The sequence below is a fragment of the Seriola lalandi genome, unplaced genomic scaffold, assembly GCF_002814215.2.
Source record: "Seriola lalandi dorsalis isolate HSWRI2012SDOR001 ecotype SW California unplaced genomic scaffold, Sedor1 jcf7180002055008, whole genome shotgun sequence".
NCBI lineage: Eukaryota > Metazoa > Chordata > Actinopteri > Carangiformes > Carangidae > Seriola > Seriola lalandi.
Window position 1 is genome coordinate 1,013,096 of NW_019525551.1, and position 15,190 is coordinate 1,028,285.

Here is a 15,190-nt window from a genome sequence, read left to right on the forward strand (position 1 = left end):
GCCCGTATTATTGATATTGTATAGCCCTATATCACAAATCACTAATTTGTTTCAGATTTTTTCAGTCTGTCCAGCATAATAACACCCACTGTTCTTAGAGCCACAATCTGGATTAGAGAAACGCTATCCTTCATTAAAACCTATTCATGGGGGAAAGAATGGAAGTGTCTAGAGGAGCAAACATACAGTAAAATTACAATATGAAAAATCAGAATGACAAATCATAGATGCATTGTTAACATATACTGTATGACGAATATGATCTGGGAAGACATCAAGGTACTTCCAGTAGCTGCCAAACAGAGTACCTGAGTCACAAGACCTCTCCACCATGAAAACCTGGGAGGAGAACAAACACAAACATACAAGACACAAAACCCAGTACATCCTGCAGAAAGAAGAGAGAAGAGACGGTAAACTAAACACACAGGGTGAGAGGCAGAGAGAGGAGGCTGGGACTCCTGGAGGATGACGATACAGACCCAAATATCTTGAAACGAGGCACCGACAACAAGGTGAGGGAAAGAGGTCCCAGGACAAGCTTTCGCTTGCTGTCTGCAAGAGGAGATGAAGGGTTAGTGAGAGTCAGTGGTTTTCACTAAGTGTACAGTATTGTACAGTGAAGTATGGTCAAGTCAAATCAGTTTGATTTATATAGCACATTTTATACGGGAGGCGTAAACTCAATGTGCTTCAAGCAAACATACATCATACATGACAAAATATAAAATAGCATATAAGATAAGAAAATATTACATAAATAAAACAACAAAAAACATACAGAATAGGAAGGTATTATTATTATCATTTTTCTAAAAGGGAAATAATAACTATAATAACACTGACTCACACCACACACTTAAACCTAACTAAAAGTTTGCGAAAAGAGATATGTTTTTAATTTACTTTTAAAAGAAGACACTGTTGTAGCAGACCATAGTTCATATGATAAAGAATTCCAGAGAGTAGGACCATAATGACTGAAAGCACCATGAGCTGATTTAGAGTTCATTCTTGGTATAGTGAAGATACTTTTATATGATGATCTAAGATCTCTTTGATGTGTATTTAGTGAGCATGTCACAAACATCGGAAGGAGCAAAACCATTAAAACATTTAAAAACAATGAGAAGTTTTTTTAAATCAATTTTTTGTTTTACTGGGAGCCAGTGAAAATCATAAAATAGGAGTAATGTGCTCAGACCTTTTGTTTTTTATAAAAATTCTAGCTGGAGTTTATTTAACTACTGCTGAAGTGCGTTACAGTAATCCAATCTACCAGTAATAAAAGCATGGACCAGCTTTTCAGAGTCTGACTGAGACAAAAAACGTAGAACTTTTGCTGTAATTCTACGATGATAAAAGGCAGTCTTAGAAACATTAGAGTTGTGTTTTTGGAAGTTGAGATTGGCATCCAAAACCACACCCAAGTTTCTGACATGCTCATATGGTTTTACAGATAGAGGAAGTAACAGAATTTGAATCTCATACCACAAGCCTTAGGACTCAACTTAATCAGTTTCTGTGATTAAGTTGTAAAAAACTTTTTTTGGCCATCCAAAATCTGATATCTGTAATGCACTGGATAAGACATGGTTAAGGTTATTGGCAGACACAGATATGTATAACTGTGTGTCATCAGCATATGATTGATAAGAAATATTGTATTGCTGGACCCAAGTGGAAGCATGTACAAATTAAACAGCAGAGGACCTAGAATTGACCCCTGAGGGACATATGGGACAATATGAAATGCTAATCTCATCAGATTCACAGTTACCAATAGCTACAGAGAAAGATCGTCCTGTGAGATATGTAGAAAACCATTTAAGAACTGTGCATTTAAGGCCTAAACATCGTTCAAGGCGTTGAGGAAGAATTGAATGGTCCACAGTATTGAGGTCAAGAAGTACCAAAATAAAAATATTATGATCGTCCTTACTAATTTTAAGATCATTAACAACTCTGATCAGGGCAGCGTTAACCACCTACTGTGGTTAACTCTACTGTGGTTAACTCTAAAACCAGACTGGTAAGCATCAAAGAAATTATTGGTTGACAGATAAGTATGTAATTGTTGGTAAGCAACCTTTTGAAGAATTTTCCCCAAAAATGGAAGATTTGATATTGGTATATAGTTCTCAAAAATTAGTGGATCCAGATTACTCCTTTATAACAGTGGGTTTACAAAAGCATGTTTGAGACATGAGGGGAAGATTCCAGAATGTGAGGAGGCATTAACAATCTCAAGGATATCCTCCACCAAACAGCTAAAAACATTTTTGATGAACTTAGTAGGCATTGGATCAAGAGCACACATTGCAGAACTAAGCTGCTGCATCACATCATGAAGCTCATTGGATTGAATTAGGGCATAGTTGTGCAGAGTGTTGGCAGTATGGCGGTGACAGGAAGGAGAGCGATTACACCCACCAACAGAGGAAGAGAATAAAACCAAATGAGGTACTTTTAAAATATTTGAAAAAATAGCAGCAACACCACCACCTTTCTTATTAGGCCTAGTACAGTGTGAGAATGAAAAATTACATGGTGACGATCAGCTCTTTACCGCCAGTTTCATCAAGCCAGGTTTCAGTGAGGTGAATACAGTCAAGTCGATGAGATGTTATAATATCATTAACAATGAAGGTTTTACTTGTAACGGACTTTACATTGAGGAGAGCCATCTTTAAGCAGCTTGCTAAGAAAGTGGAGTTGTCAATTAAGGCAGATTCTTGCCTAGAATTGTTAGCGTTATTCAAAGATTGTGTTGGAGAATTAAGGCACACTGTGGCTTGACTCACATAACTTGGTGTATTAGTAGGAGACACAGAGGTCAGGACTGAGTCTTGCCGTGGTGGATATCAGAGTGAAAACACTATAAACTGGATAAAATTAGTAGTTGACTGCTTTGTTCCCTTTCTGTTAGGGTTCACACCATCTGCTCTGTAGTTTGAGATAAAATCAAATCTGCAGCAGAGCAGAACTCCCAACTCACTGGATTTTACAAAACACTGGAAAGGACCTCTTTGAAATTTAGCAACTTGTAATTATGCTTAAGAAGCCCCATGCCTGATGCAGGGCCCTCACCACCTCATAATGCCGCTGCCATTAAGACAAGACAGAGGATCATGCAGAGATTTTAGGTAAGTCTGCCCATTAGCCGAGCTCAGAAAAATTGAGATTTATTTCATTTTAAATGTGTTTTGCAGCATGGTGGGGAAAAAATGACTGAAATCACATTAGTTAACAGTTTAAAGTTTATTAACCATTTGATTTGCGCAAGAAGCAGTGACTCATTTATTTGCAGTAATACAGTGGGTATGTTGGTGATCCTTTATGTCATTTATGGCTTTGGTTGTGTCCACCTGATTTTGCAGCACTGCCTTAGTCAGCACTCTTGACACACACATTTTCACATTAATGTCACAGAGTTTAATCTACAAAATATTTCAGTCATTAAAACTTCTTTTACTACACATTGGAATAAAAGGTTTGCAAACAGAGCACTCTAGTTTGTTTCTTTTATCTTCAGTGTGGGTTTTAGATGGTCCAGCTTGTTCTGTTGGGAGAGTGTCAGTGTCACCATGCTCAATCCCGGACAGATCTGTGTTGCAGATGATGCAGGCTATTCGAGTGTCCATGGATGACAGTTGTCTAGTAGTCTGTCCTCCACCAGTTGCAGATGTTTCTTCATTTGTGTGCTTTGAAGTGTTTTTTTTTTTTGCACTAAGCTTAATATCAAACTTATTTTAAATTTCTGGTAGAGATCTTGCCTCAGAACCAATGGAATTAACACCATTCGTGACTTTCTCCAATGCAGCATTTTCCCTTTTGTTAGTCACACCTGTACTGGGATCAAACAATATTTTTTGTTGGATTCAACCTGAGACAAGTACCTCCACTTGGATTAATAATTATAAGTTCCTCTTCTTCACTCTCTTTCTCATATTCATGTATTTTCTAAAGGCATGTGTAGTTACCATATATCAATAATTGGAGGCGTTTCTAAATGCAAATGACCCTGAGCGTAAATGAGCATGGTGGTTAAGGACATGTGGGATTTATCAACACTGATTACATACTGATGTGCGTACGACCAATGTGCGTACTTTTGATAAAAATAGATTTTTTTGTATTTCTGCACAGTCTAAATTTCATTCAAAAGACAGAATTTAGAACCTTCTCTACGCACTGTTGATAAATGAGGGCCCTGAACTCTGAGACCGATGAACAGGGGAGGGAATGAAGGTTGAAGGAGATCATACAGCTGTGAAGGTGTGTGAGCCTCTATTATTTATTCTCATCAGAAGTTAAAGATGTAATGTGGAGAGAGTCAATGAGAAGAAACTAGTGATTTTGAGGTTATCAGATGTTAGTTACAAAACCCAGAACAACATGCTATATAAGCAATTCAAGTTCTGTCATTCAATGAGAGACTTGGTGTACCCTGCACCAGATCTGTCCTTTTTGTACAAATAAACCAGCCAAACTGAAGTGTTGACTTGTTAGTCTGATTTATACACTTTTTCATCTCTCGGTCACGAGAAATCATCTTTTCAAATATGGAACAAACATTCATACAAATTTCACAAAAATGGTTCATATTTTATATAACTCTGTAGTAGTACAGAGTTACAGTAACACACCAATTAGACGCTGAGGGCAGTTCAGTATCTTGCTCAAGGATATTTCAACATTTGGACGAGTAAGAACAGTATCATCGTAGGCTAGTGTTGGTGGTTTCTAGGGTGTTGCTAGGTGGTTCTTAAGGTGTTGTACTATTCACAGTTATTAGTATCTGCAGTAATAGTAGAGATCATAGACCATTGTTTCAAAAAAGGTGGCTCACAGTTTTGTCAAATTTGGAAGTCGACAAGCACTGACCACACAACAACAAATTAAGTCTGACATTCACCCGGTCTGTTGTGAGCTTACATTTGACCTCAGGATTGTGGAGTGGAGACTGGATTGGGCCCATTTCCCAGACCTCAGTCTGGATCTCAGACATCAATCTCCAAAAAAATTAAAAGGGATAAATGTCACGTGGAAAGCGATCCACAGAAACCTGTTTGACATGTACAAATGGATCCATAAATGTGTAAATATCATTTTACATGCATGTCTATGGTGAAACCATTTACATTGTAAAATCTTTAGCATTAGAAATAAGTGAAATTGAAAATACATGTTTGCAGAGTATGTTATGTGTATTTGTATGGGGCTAAAACAGTGACAGTAAAATGTTATCAAAAATCAAATTTGGCATTAAAAACTAAATCTGAACTGAAAAAGGAAACATTGGCATTGAAACACTTGGATTGCAAAAATGTGTTTTGGCACTGAAAAATAGATCACAGACATAGAAAATAATTACAATCATACGATCTTATTGTCCTATTTTATTTTGATGTTTTTGCATTATGATGTTTTTCAATGCCAATCTCCTGTTTTTTTCTTCCTGTCTGCCTTTTTATTTTATGCTGTCAGTATTCTCAGTGTCACTGGTTTTCAGTTTCATCTTTCTGTCACTTTTTTGGTGTAAGGGGTGAGTGGGTTTGATGGGAGGGCCGAGGAGCGCATCACCCTGGCCGAACCCGCCGTCCGCTCACCTATATGACCACATATGTAGACGATGACCTCAACTAGTATACCTGGAACTCCCTAGCCACAGGTAAGTCTGTTTCTCTCTGCCACTGTTTTTTGCTGTTTTTCCCACATAAAACCAGGCTGTGTTGAAGTTAATTTTTGTACTAAGAAACCACCCATCACTCACCCTGGCAGCCTGTAGTCTGTTCCTGACCATACTGGTTGTTAGGATAAATGAATTGTGGGTTGATCCAGGTCACCATGCCACAATATTAGACACTCTAATTTTTGCATCACATGTTTATGAAATAAAGATGGTCCTCAGAGTTTAGCAGTACAGCGGAGGAGGCGGTCCGTTAATTTCAAAACAAATGTACGACAATAAAGCTTAACAAGCAATAAAGCTAACAAAACACTATACTACAACTGTCTCTACCCAGACGTAAGCCTCTCACTTCCTTCACTTCAGAAAGCGATCAGGTGTGTTTTTAATCTGTGAGAAAAGTCTGGCTCGGGTCCTCCGATGCTCTGTGCTGGTGGTGCTGTCCAGAGGTGGGTAGAGTAGCCAGAAATTGTACTCAAGTAAGAGTACTGCTACTTTAGAATTTTATTACTCAAGTAAAAGTAAAGAGTAGTCACCCAAATATTTACTTGAGTAAAAGTAAAAAGTATGCTGTGAAAAAACTACTCAAGTACTGAGCAACTGATAAGTAACCTGTTTGTTTAATGATGACGGCAACAAATAATGCACAAAAACATAAAAATAGCAATGAACATATTGATAGCCAACAATATCTCTTAAGCAACTAAAACAATAATACATTAAATAATAATACATTAAAATATATGAAGGCAAATTGAGCCACAATAACTTACTAACTTACTAACAGCACAATAGGCTCAGTAGGCAGAGATTACAAAGGAAAAGAACAAGTTAGCCTTTACGCAAACTATAAACTCTGATAGGTGTGGGCCGCACCTGGGAACACACTGTGCACTTCTGATTGGTGTTTGTATGCATGCATGCGTGTGAGTGTGTGTGCATGTGAGCATGTGTGAGTGTGTGTGCATGTGTGAGTGTGTGTGCATGTGTGAGCATGTGTGAGTGTGTGTATGTGAAATTTTGCATATTCACTCTGGATCACTCTGCACGCTGTGACCTTTTAGCCGTGAACAGGAGTCCTGCATGACTAAAAAGTCTCTCACAGGCTGCAGATGTTGGGAGGCCTGTGTTGATTTTCATTGACAGGCTCTTGATTTGAGGAAAGGAATGCAAGAGATCCATACCTCCAGTGGATGGACATGAAAGGTACCTCTCCAGCGCTCCTGTTTTTGATTGTCCTGCACTCAGCGATGCAAAGAAGTCGTCTTCATCAGAGTGACTACTGTTTGTGGGAGCATCATCCATCTCCAAGTCAGTGTCCAGGTGATTTTTGATGTAGTCAAGGCCTGTGGCAAGAGAAAGTGTTTTCAAAAGAATTAGGTCTGAACATATTTTTTTCCTTTCTACTGTATAGCCTTCCAAGCTGCTGGTTTTTGATGTGCTCCTAACTCTAGCCTATAATTTGTCACGGATACAATATAAACTTAAATAAAAATAACATTACATGGATTCATATACACACATCTTCATTTGGAAAACTTGTACATTATATGTGTATGTGTGTGTGTGTGTGTGTGTGTGTGTGTGTGTGTGTGTTTATCTGTCTGTCTATGAGGCTGCAGTGCGTTAATAAATTTCCCCCCACTATGTACATTTGATAGTGATTCATAGCAGGGCGGCTAACATCAGCCTACGGTGACAGCCAAAATATCTACTAACGTTACTTACCGCAATGTGCTTCCTCAAATTTGACGTTGAGTTTATGTAAGCTGAAATGTCCACTTGTTTGGGGAGACACATAAGAGGCGCATTACATTACTGTTTTTTTTTGGTTGTCTGAAGCGTGAACATCGATTTTAAGTGAGGCCGGGGGTGTTCTTCCTCTTCTGGTTGTCGCGAAGCGCTCGTGTGTGTCTCTGCCATTGTGTTTTGCTTCTTTGCTGCCGGTGTTTGCCGCTGAGAGTTTGTGTGCAGTTAGTCATGTGACCGCCTGGCTCTGTTTGATTGGTGAAACGGAGTCAAACATCACCAGTGACTGCATCTGATTGGTGAAACGCAGTCATGCGATGGATCCTACTTTGGAGGTCTCTGACAAACCAAAACAAACAAAGCGTGCATTAACAGATCTATAAAAATATGTAGCGAGTAGCGAGCGTAATGTAGATAAATGGAACTGAGTAAAAGTACCGCTTCTTCTTCGAAAATATACTCAAGTAAAAGTTAAAAGTATGTTGTATTAAAACTACTCTTAGAAGTACAATTTATCCCAAACGTTACTCAAGTAAATGTAACGGAATAAATGTAGCGCGTTACTAGCCACCTCTGGTTCTGTCTCTCGTTTTCTAGAAGGTGAGCTCCGGCTGGTTTCTCGATTGGCAGCGAGAAAACACAGGAGTCGACTCGGTTGGAAGGTAGCGGGGCATAGAAGTTGTCCGCCAGCAGTAAACTGGCTCACAGAGAAAGCGGTTTATCTTCGGTGCAGCTACAACGGAAAGGCGATGGTTTGTATGCACAGCAGGCATTTATTGATACAGTGGCCATCATCATCAACGTCATGGCTGTGTCGCCGGGATTCCCTGCATCTCTGCCAATGAGGAGCGTAAGTTTGGGACTCCCCAGAATTCAACTCAGCTGTGAACTGTGGAGCATGCTGGGAGTTGGATTCTGTGGGGTGGCTTTTGCCGGTCTTTTCTTTGTTCAACGGGTTGAACACAAAAGATCAGGTCAGGCTTCAGAGGTTAAAAGTAGGCCCGAGCAGGCCAGCTTTGTCTGATCACATGTTCAGGCCCAACACAGCCAATGTCTAAAGAGAAGACATTATATCACATACAAAAACTGACAATGACTAGTTTAAATAGTTTAATTTGAAGTTTTATTTCCTGCTTTGGGTGAGACTGGGCAGAGCTATCAAAATGTCTGGATTTTAAGAATGTAAGCAAAGACATGTAATACGTTGGAAATAAGGGCATCAGATACCCTTGACAACTCAAATCTCCACATGATTAGTTTCACATAGTTTTCAATATAGGTAATAACCACATTCACTCTGTATTTATCAATTAAATGCTGTTTATGCTATTATTGAAAAATATAAGCAGTGGCTGAAATGTAATGTTTTCTATGCTTGAATGGGGAAAATCCTGAAAAAATGTCATAATATTGGGGTCTCGCCAAATCCTGAATTAATAATGTAGGCCTAAATAGACTTGACTGGTATTCTCTACTGAGGGCTATAAACTGAAACTGGAAACTGAAACACATTAATTAGACACCAAAAACTACTAAGAAATAATAATGTATAGCTGCACAACAAATCATGACATTTTACACAAGAAAAAAAAGGAATAATCAATAATCAAATGGAGGAAAAGCATTCTGGTCTGTGGTGACGGTAGGACAGTGACAGGTACAGTGGCACATCAAATATAATTTTTTCTAGGGAACAAATTACCATAATAAAACTAAATAAATAAATCTTTTTTAAAGGATTAAATGTTGTGTAGTAATGAGGATGTTTCTTGATATAACATGATAAAGTGATATAACAACATATAACAAATGTTGCTGTTTATAACAATCATATGTCATGAAGTAATCATGAGAAAAATGTCATAACTTGAAAATATCTTCATGATTGTTTTTGTTATAATAACAAACTGAGAAAACATTGTTTTGTTGTGATCACACCAACACACTGTCAAAAGCCTCACATGGTGATACCTGGTGCTATAATAAAGAATCAAAGAGAATGATGAGATGAAACACTGTGACCAGCATGGGCACTCTGACCCGACTCGTGCCACAGTGTAGTGCAGCAGATAACTGCAAAATTCAGGGAAATCTTTCAAATATGGATACAAATCCTCCTTGGGTATTACTCTTTTGATAAAACACATTAGCCACTCCAAAAATCCATCCACCATATTCTCAGATGAATAACCCAGGTGTCAAATAAAACATTTCAACAATGTAGAAGGCAAATTTTTGTAAACTGTTAAAAAATGAAATGAAAATATATTTAAATTAAAGTATATCCCCCCTCACTAAGGTGAGAAAACAATACACATTGGCTAATACAGGAAGTTTATTTTTGTTGTGTTCTTATTTTGGGAACCCCTACTAACCACTCTCTCTGTTTAGGTCAGGTTGGAGGGCACCGGTGCTGCTATCCACTGTGACCTGCTACACCAGCCAGACTGCTTTGGTTGTCCAGCCATTCTGCGACCTATATGTAAGAGCTGTTGGATTTTTTTTGTGTCATTTGCCTCTGGTCACCAGTAAATCAAGAGCTCTGAAACCAATCATTGTGTGACTAATTCTGTTCTCTCTCCCGCTTGCACTTCATCCTGCTGGCCTTCATCCTGGTTGTAAGGGTTCACCACCATCCAAACCTTACATATATATATATATTACTCAGAATTACTCACAAAAATGCTTGCTAACAAGCCTAGTGCTAGCGAGTGAGCCTAGCAAGCTAATGTTAAGACAAGTAAACAAGTAGAGTCTTACAAAACTTTTGGCACATCATTCATAATAAATGGTTTGCAAATACTTTGTCTTTTATCCAGAATTTTTTACATTACATATTAGAAATTACATAAATAAAGCTCTGAAGAAATTTAAGAGTTGTGAATTTGACATCATCATAGTCTAAACATAGGATTAAATTATGAAATCATTGAAATCTGTCCCGTGGATAAAGTTCTGTGGTAAAATATGTTTCCCATGCCAGAATTGGCAGCCATCTTGAAATTTGTGAAAAAAGTGGCTAATGGGTATTTTCAAATTAATGGCCTCAGAGGGATAAACATACCAATTTTGGTGCTTGGATCCACATTTTAAGGAAATTATTGCATTTTTCTCCTGCACTGGTAACCCTTCTCTTGGTTTGGATGAGACACACTAACCTTTGTGGTGCATCAGTTTGTAGTTTGTCCCTCCTTGTATCATCTTCTTCCTCAGACCACTGTCAATAGGAACTTTCCACTTCTGACCAGGAGCAGCCCACAAGCCTTGCAATTTCTGAGATTCTCTGACCCAGTAGTCTGGCCATAACCATTTGACTCTTGTCAAAGTCACTCAGGTCTTAACTGCCCTTTTCTCCCACATCCAACACACTTATACGAGAACTGACTGTTCATTTACCCATTAACATATCTCAGATCTTGACATCTGCTTTTGTTACGAGGTAATCAATGTTACTTTATCTGTGAGGTCAAAATGTTTTGGCTCATCTTTAAATCTGCATACAGTAGTTTCAATATAATTAACTGTAAAGTTTGATTTACCATGAAGTAGCTTGAATATGTTACATTGTACTGAAGGAGAAGAAGGGCTGGAACTGAGGTAGTTGATTTGCTCAAGGGATAAATAAATGAATAAATAAATACAAGGTTGCCTAACAACCCAAGGTAACATTGATAAGGACAGAATCCTTCCTCCAGCACAGACAGAGTGAGAATATCCACATCAGCCAAATCTCTGCTCTATCACCTACAGTTCTGTCTTGTTTTTTTGTTATCAGTTTAGAAAAATGGGAGGAACGTCCTGTCCTCAACCAAAGAGTGTGAGAGGTTCCTCAGTTCTCTTGGATGGAACACTGTTTTGTATCCCAGGAGCTCCAGAACTGGTTGGCAGACAGTTTGAGTGTAAACCACCATGTCGAAGGACAGCTTCACCCTCCAGTTCTCTGCATTAGCAGCAGAGTCCCGCACTGTGGTAAACTTCTGCCGGGATGATAGATCACTGCTGCCGCGGGTGTTGTTGATGATCCAGTCTTCCACACTGTGGTCCAGAACCAGACCTAGGAAACTGTACAGCTCTCTGGTCTTCTGGAGAGGAAACCTGGCTAAGTCCTCATACCTGACCAATAATGAGGAAGAGAGAGAGGATCATTCAGTAAGAAAGAACACCAAAGACAAGCTCAGGAGTTGGTCAGTACCTAACCAAACCTCAAAAAGGGTTTAGGCAATTAAGACTACATGGTGAAGGGAGCCAACTATGGTAGCCCTTTTTTTTGCCAGGATCATTTTTATAAGTTTTTTTTGGTCATCTGTGAAAAAATGTGAATTCTTTTTTAAGTGCACCACTACTCAGTCTACAAAAACTAAAAGCATTCATGTTTCCTTCTAGGTGATTTTTAGTTTGTATATATGATGTGTGTTAGCAGGTTATGGAACATTGCTATTCTGTTCCTTTTTTTTTTGTTTAGAAATGTGTTTCAATCAGTGAAGGCTTTCTGCTAGAAATGCTTTAGGAAGTCAGGTCAGATAGTATAAGGAGCAACAAAGTCAACACAAGCAGCACACTAGGATGGTAGAGAATGTATGGTGGCCCTGAGAGCTCAACACACTGCAACTTAAGAAAACACATGCAAATAGAACAGAACACAACCTGACTGGGACACATAGAGAGAGAGGATGATATGTAGCAAAGGGCCATGGGTTGGACTCGAACCCGGGCTGCGGTTAGGACTACACCTTTTAGGACTACAGGTGACCCCCCCCCAACTTGTGTCAGCTGGAAACACTTCTGTTAGGGCTAATCCACATATACAGTATATATATATATATCTGAGGGTAAGGAGAAAAATATGGAGTCAAAACTGCCTGTCAACCAGTCATCCCTCTGACAGAAAAACAGCCCTGCTGGTGAAGGTGACTGGATTGGGGTAGTTCAGCACAGACTGTATGTCCAAATATTATCCATGTCTTTCTCACCTGAGCAGCTTGTACCGCCCTCTAAGCCAGGCGGGTCTGGCCAGGCCGACAGACACAGACCTGAGAAAGTCCTCACATACTGTGTTAATCTGTCCCAGGTCCAGGTTGTGGGGTCGATGCCCAGTCGCTCTCCACAGACGCCACAGCCGGTAAGTGTCTCGAAATGTCTCAATACGAGACGCCAGGATACCGCGTGGATCTCGAACAAGCTGGACCACCTGAAGATGATGAATAACGATGAAGCATTAACCCGGAACACACTGTGGTTACAGTAGCAGCACACATGTCTCTGAATGTCTTCCACACACCAGCATATGTTTAAAGGTCTCTGTGTGAGCTTCCTTTACTGCCAGTGACAGCAGAGGATGTATTGATAGCAGTAATACATGTACCAGCCTGCTGTAGTACTGCAGTGGTGGCTGGTGGAAGTAGCAGGAAGAGTAAAATTAAACTAGAAAATTCCTGGAGAAATTTTGAATGTGCCTGCTGCTCGATGCATGTACCTCACCCTTCGGGTTTCAATCTGCATAAAGGACGCTACTTTCAGTTTCATTCATGGCGTAGAGACTTATCCTGACACTGACCTCAGTCCCTGCAGGTGTCCATCAAAAAACCTTTAGATTCTGTCACGACTGACCAAAATAACCTCACACTGATGGTTTCAAACTCAAATTTGTCCCAACAACCATAGCAAGACACGTATACACACATGTACATGCTCTTACATTGGTTGATCTGCAATAAAATGGTGTTTGTGTGTGTTGGGTCTTAGCTCTGCCTCGAGCTGGACACCATAAATGTTGGACCTTTGGTTGTCTATTAATTTAATGGCTATCATAAATTAAGAAAATATTAACATTAAATAATAACTTTAAAATTAATTAAAGTTCTGTGAGAAATATTAAAAGTTACGTTACATTGCTAAGAGAGTGTTGTTTTTATATTATGATGATTACTGTTGCTATGCATTAGGGGGCGCTAGGGTGAAACTCAAGGCAGTCACGCACAGATAGGGAGACACCAGAAGAACAGGATGTCATGTGACCGCCTCAGTTACTTAAAATAAACAATAACTCCAAACATGACGAATGGCGGTTACATGAAAAGGGAGAGTAGATTTTTCTCCAGGTGCAGTCAGCTCAGAAGAAGGAGACACTGTGCCAGCTGAGTCTAAACCACAGCCTCTCCTCAGCTTTTTCACCAATCAGATCAGTTACAAAAATATATACAAAACTCTGTGTAACTGCTAAGATAGACACTCTTCTCTGAGACGTTGGCCACAGCTAACTGCTTGCAGACTGTGGTTTTCATATCGGAGGAGATCCATGTACATGCTGATTTTGATTCTTTAATAGCAAATAAATATTGGTTTCAACGGATAACTTCGAGTGGAGAACTCTTATTGCAAATAAACGAATGCGCTGGCAGTTCCTCGGTAGTAAAGTCCTGTCTGACTGTGTGACTTCTGCTGTTATCTCCTTTGTTCTCCTCACAGAGTTAGCTGTTCCACGCTAACTCTGCTGTGACTCCTGTCGCTTGGAAAATCAGCTGACCTTGTGTCGTAGCTGCTGATTCTGAAGAGAACTTGGTTCACTCTCAGTTAATCCTAAGCAGGTCGCTGCTGTTGAGGAGAAGAGTGTTGCAGTCTGCTGTGAGCAGGCCGGCAAGGGAGCTCTTGTCTCAGGTAGCAGGGCTGACCTGGGCTGGGGTCTTGTTGCTCCTTGAATAGCCGAGAGGGGAGAGCAGGAGCTGCTCTCCAGAGCAAGCCGAGAAGAGAAGAGAGGGAGAACAAAGAAGGAGATCTGGTTTTGATCTGAACAACACTGACTGGTCAGGGGAGGGTTGTCCCCAGGTGTGAACAGTGAGGAACTGTGGGGAAGTGAGTTCCTTTGTCTTTGGAACAAAGAAACATGTTGGAAACTCTGGAATGAGTCCCAACATGTGTGTGCGTTTGTGTGTAGTGGTAGAGCTGCCCAACTCCCATCACTTTCTCAAAAACCGTAAAATATATCAGAATGAGACCAAAACTGCGTGATACATGACAAAAAACCTCTACATTTTCAATACAAAAATAGTCTATGAAGGTTGGAAATTCCAGGATTTAAAAAAGAGTTTGTCTGACTTTTTTTAGTTAGAGTGCGCAGTTAGCTCCAGTTAGTGAATGGAGCTGTGCTTAAAGACAGCAGACATCGCTGAAGATGTAGTAAATATCACAGCCCTCTACACAGAAGTTACAACAACACCACACCGAGCGAGCGAGAGAGAGGGAGAGGGAGAGAAGCTAGTGCTAACTGCAAAGCTTAAGTAACTAGCAGATCTGAACAACATGTAAAAAACTGCTGAGTAAGTGAAAGTCGCTTAAAGGAGTAGAGAGCTCTGAGTGCTGGAGCAGAACTAGTGTAAGTTTAAATGTACAGCAGGTAGTTAGACACTGTTATAAAGAAATCAGCAACATTAACTGTGTTCAGACAGAGCAGCAATAAACTCTACCAGTAAATGAAACTGACTGGAGATGGGACACCACACTGATGTCAACACGTGAACGGTGTAGCGTTAAGCCATATTTTAGGATTTACTGTCGTTGAAATGGGGCACCAGTCCTCTGGGAGGACAACAATGAATTACTTCATTGCCAAATTTATCAATCTCATATCGGAAGCCATGACTTCTCGATTCAATGGATCTCCAGTCTCTACGTCAAAAGAATACAACAGGACAACAGCTGGGTGTAAATAAAGGAGTTTATTTAACTAAACTACTATCTACAGAGTAAATGCAA

General features: G+C 39.7%; 1 protein-coding gene and 1 long non-coding RNA gene across 3 annotated transcripts in view; both read right to left on the reverse strand.

The window, feature by feature from the left end:
- Positions 1 to 5,464: 5,464 nt before the first annotated feature.
- LOC111647792 (uncharacterized) lies at positions 5,465 to 8,383 on the reverse strand. 2 transcript variants are annotated; one of them, XR_015436581.1, is made up of 3 exons: positions 8,013 to 8,358; positions 7,421 to 7,780; positions 5,465 to 7,038 (listed from the first exon to the last, which is right to left on the reverse strand). It is a non-coding gene; the product is annotated as an uncharacterized LOC111647792 (long non-coding RNA). The 2 variants fall into 2 exon arrangements; XR_002760073.2 differs by having other exon boundaries at positions 7,421 to 8,383.
- Positions 8,384 to 9,766: 1,383 nt separating this feature from the next.
- LOC111647705 (carbohydrate sulfotransferase 1-like) overlaps positions 9,767 to 15,190 on the reverse strand; it is a 21,088-nt gene continuing 15,664 nt past the window's right edge. The window contains exons 4-5 of the mRNA XM_023397350.2: positions 12,412 to 12,629; positions 9,767 to 11,554 (exon numbers count right to left, since the gene is read on the reverse strand). Coding sequence (XP_023253118.1) covers positions 11,218 to 11,554; positions 12,412 to 12,629 — 555 coding nt within the window. The 3' untranslated portion in view covers positions 9,767 to 11,217. The remainder of the gene's footprint in view (positions 11,555 to 12,411; positions 12,630 to 15,190) is intronic.